This window comes from Bactrocera dorsalis, chromosome 3, assembly GCF_023373825.1.
Source record: "Bactrocera dorsalis isolate Fly_Bdor chromosome 3, ASM2337382v1, whole genome shotgun sequence".
NCBI lineage: Eukaryota > Metazoa > Arthropoda > Insecta > Diptera > Tephritidae > Bactrocera > Bactrocera dorsalis.
The window spans coordinates 1,503,279-1,507,093 of NC_064305.1; the positions used below are offsets into that span (position 1 = coordinate 1,503,279).

The 3,815-nt window shown below is 41.0% G+C and overlaps 1 protein-coding gene across 1 annotated transcript; it reads right to left on the reverse strand.

Annotated features, from left to right (window-relative positions):
* Window positions 1-297: 297 nt before the first annotated feature.
* LOC109579823 (cuticle protein 16.5) lies at window positions 298-2,758 on the reverse strand. The gene is made up of 3 exons (XM_019991718.2): window positions 2,579-2,758; window positions 2,202-2,462; window positions 298-1,569 (listed from the first exon to the last, which is right to left on the reverse strand). The coding sequence occupies exons 1-3, from the start codon at window positions 2,588-2,590 to the stop codon at window positions 1,210-1,212; spliced, it is 633 nt and encodes a 210-aa protein (XP_019847277.1). The 5' UTR covers window positions 2,591-2,758; the 3' UTR covers window positions 298-1,209.
* Between the last annotated feature and the right edge of the window lie 1,057 nt (window positions 2,759-3,815).

Below are 3,815 nucleotides of genomic sequence, written 5' to 3' on the forward strand. Positions count from 1 at the left end.
GCGCGCACACTCCGAAGGCGGAAGAAAATCGGTCCTATGACTTTCCGGACAAACCCTGTACAATAAATTTTTTAGAAAAGTGTGAATACGGGCAAGAATTAGCTAATGCAAAATATTTTTGTGTAGAGGCCAAATGATGCATATGAGAATCTGAAAATATGATGTGAAAAAGAAACGAGAAAATTATCCGACTCGCAACGACATCTATTGACAAAATACGAAAAGACTTTTTCGACTACCCATTATTTGAACAAATTTTCCAATAAAAATCACACAAATTATGTTTTTTAACGAAAAAGTTCACTTAGCATTTTTTATTTCTTTTTTTTTTACTTAATAGTATATACAAAGCATTGAAATAAATACAATATATATTTATGCATGTATGTATATAAGTATGTACATGTATGTATGTATAATATCCTCATTAAACCCTTTGATAGACAAATTCCGTATTATTTTGCACCACATTCCTCAGTTACGCCATTTTGAGCACGCAATGACGCAATTTGTTGTTGTTGTTACTGTTGTACATGTGTATATTTTGTGTGCCATGCCATCGTGAACTTAATTTCGGCTTGCCATAATGAATATTTTATTCAAACAATTATTTATTTAGTTGAATACATTTGAAGTAGAGAGATTAATGAAAATGATGAAGAGAACAATTATTGCTGAGAGCGTACAACGGCGATTTTTATGCCACTCGCCATACGCTCTTACACTCCACTCTCCTCTTATCTACATATATCGTGCGGCTGCTTGCTGTCGTTCTTGTTGTTTGTTATTCTTGCTGTTGTTGTTATTAAACATTGTTGTACTGATGAATCGCTTTTGTTGTTATTGGTTCTTATTGTCGACACATTTGTAATTCATCACAACAATAGCAAAAAAAATGCATTGTAAAGTAAGGTGAATTCCCATATTGAGAGCAGGGAAATATATTATTTAGATCTTTAGATCTGAGAAAATCTTATTAAACCATTTAGTGACTACCAAAAATCAAAACAAAAGAGCAAATACTTAAAAGCGCTGACCACCCAATGGCCGTCTGACGCTATAACGTAAAGCATGTAATCCGTAATTCCATATATCCTTTTTGCATTAATCCTTCTTTTCCACCACACCACGTGATCCTGGTGTGGTCTCGCCTTCGGGTTCTTGCTATAATCGTATATCCTTTTCGTTTTTGCTGCAGTTGTCATTCATTTAATGGTAGCCGTGGCCTAAACTGAGACCGCCTCCGTAGCTGATGGCTGGAGCAGCGTACTTCACGATGGATGGGGCAGCGGCAGCATAGGAAATCGAAGGGGCGGCTAATTTAATGGCAGGTGCAGCGTATGATATGGCTGGGGCAGCTGCAGCATAGGAGATCGCGGGTGCGGCTAATTTAATGGCGGGTGCAGCGTACGAGATGGCTGGAGCGGGTGCGGCGTACGAGATGGCGGGCGCGGCTGCGGCATATGAGATGGCCGGGGCGGGTGCAGCGTAAGAAATGGCTGGAGCCGCTACGGCAACTGGAGCGGGGGCGGCGACCTTAACGACAGCTGGGGCAGCATGTTGAATGACCTGAGGCACAAAATTTATATGTCAAATCAGATTTTATTGTAATGTTTAATTATAATTAAGCTAAATTTTAATCGAATTTGTTAGAAAACTGGTCCGTTCTTAAAATATTTATAGTAGCTAATCTCAATTTCTTTATTCGATATAATAATTATTTGCGGTAGATCGGAATTACACAAAATTCCTATTGGCACTCGATACAAGAGACTGTAGGAAAATGATCGGAATTCTAACTGGTCACTGTCTAGTGGCGGCAGACGCCCGCAGAATGGTGCTGACCGATCAAGAAGACTGCAGGAAATGTTTATCCTAAAGGATGACTACATCTCTTTGACCTAAGAACTGTATTCCGTCTGGTATCGCAAAGGACCAAAACTGGTCTGTGTGTGGCTTATTGCCTACCAGTTTCACCCAACCTAACATAACCTCAAAAGTTTTTTTGTGCGATTCTAAATCAATTCTATTAGAAAAATGATTGAAATCGAAATGAAATAATTTTTACTTCACAATTACCGTTACCTAACCTTAGGGTATAGCTCAGGGTTACCTTTTACTTTCGTTGAATTGAAAATTGTAATACTTTTTTGCCTTAGTTTAAGGATTTCGGAACCAACTCTCTCTCCCCCTCAACTTACCTGACTGAAGGTGGAGTAGCTGGTGGCGGCTGGGGCTGCCTTCACTATGGTCGGTGCGGCGACTACAGCAGGTGCGGAGTAAGCCTTGACAATGGGCGCTGGGGCAAGACTGATGGATGGCGCTGCGTAACTAACAGCTGGAGCGGCGTAGCTTATAGCTGGTCCATGACCTAAGCTCAGCGCTGGCGCTGCATATGATCCATGGCCCAAACCCAATAATCCAGGGGCAGCGGTGGCGGCTGCGATCAAGCTAAGTACGATCTAGTGCGACGCAACAGAAAGGACACGTTAAAAAATGTGATTAGGAACATAGTAACGGTATAAACACAATCACTTATGATCACAAATTTCCACTAGAACACACGCGTTATCCTCACCAGGTATTTCATGTCTGGATATGATGGTGTTGCGGAGGATTAAAGTGATTTATTTGCGAACTCTTTCACACGTCTATTGAACGCACGCACACGATTTGCTTGCTAGTCGCTCGGTTGGTGGAGAAGTCAACTGTGATTGCTAAGCTGACAAGCAGTTACTTTTATAGTTCAACGTGTTCGATCGTAAATTAGAAAAATTATATCGAAGAGCGCAAAAACATAGCAAAATGTGCATTCTTGTACGAAACGAATTGAATATACGAAAATAAAACAAAAACAAAAAAACACAAAAATAAGAGAGCAAAAACGCACAATCACCCAAAAGCAAAGAGATTGCAATCGATTTTTGCGGCGTTCGAAGCTTTTGTGCGACACACGAAAGACGTGAAGCCCGAACTTGCGCCGGCTGGTGGCTAGCGGTTAGCGGCTTGTTTTGGCAAGCTGTGGCGGCGGAGACGATTCTTATGCTGCACGAAGCAGCGTTATTGCTGCCGCTTGAGATGTTTGCATTGTCCAGTGGTTGTTGTTCCTATTGTGACCACTTAGCAATGCGTGCAACCGCCAATTGTAGCAGCACGCTATCGCCTATGATTCGCCGTCTGTCGTCAGCTCGGCTGGCTATGAATGCGCAGAAAGCATTAGCGGCAAGTTTGTGGCAAATGAGCGAATCAATGGAGTCAAGATTTTCGTTACAATGACATATGAGTTTTTGGAGACTTTTCGTGTTTTTGATTTGCAAAAGCGAAATTAATTTATTTTGACTAGTTTGTGGGGTAAGTTGGGGTGGCGCTAGAGCTAGCGCGGCTGCAGCAATAAATGTGAAAGCCTAAAGTTGATAGTTAATGCGTTTTAATACTTCCGCCCTTCTGATCTGTCCAAGTGAGATTCCTGTTACGTTAGACCTTTTAACCTAACTCTCCCTGTTTCTCCTTACTCCCACAACAATACTCCCATAGCCTGAAAATGTTTGCGGCAACTGAAATACCTGTCACTGGCACTTAACGGGCGTAGTTTTCTTCATTTTAGATTCCAAATAATTGCACTGACCCAGTTTTTTCCAAAATAGCATGCGAATAATGCACGGCTTCTTAGAGATTCCTTTTAAAGCCACGCCAGCTCTCGGTTGTTAAGATAATTTACTTGAAAATTAATAATTCAGTGCGCTTCCTTATTTGTAAAAAAGTTATGTCCGCAAAAATGAACTAAAAATTGCTCATGGGAAAAACAAATAAAAAGT

Excerpts from the sequence above, each read along its gene's own strand:
- LOC109579823 (XM_019991718.2), bottom strand. Across the intron at positions 1,570-2,201 it reads GCTACTCCACCTTCAGTCAG|GTCATTCAACATGCTGCCCC; the intron begins GTAAGTTGAGGG and ends TTTGTGCCTCAG.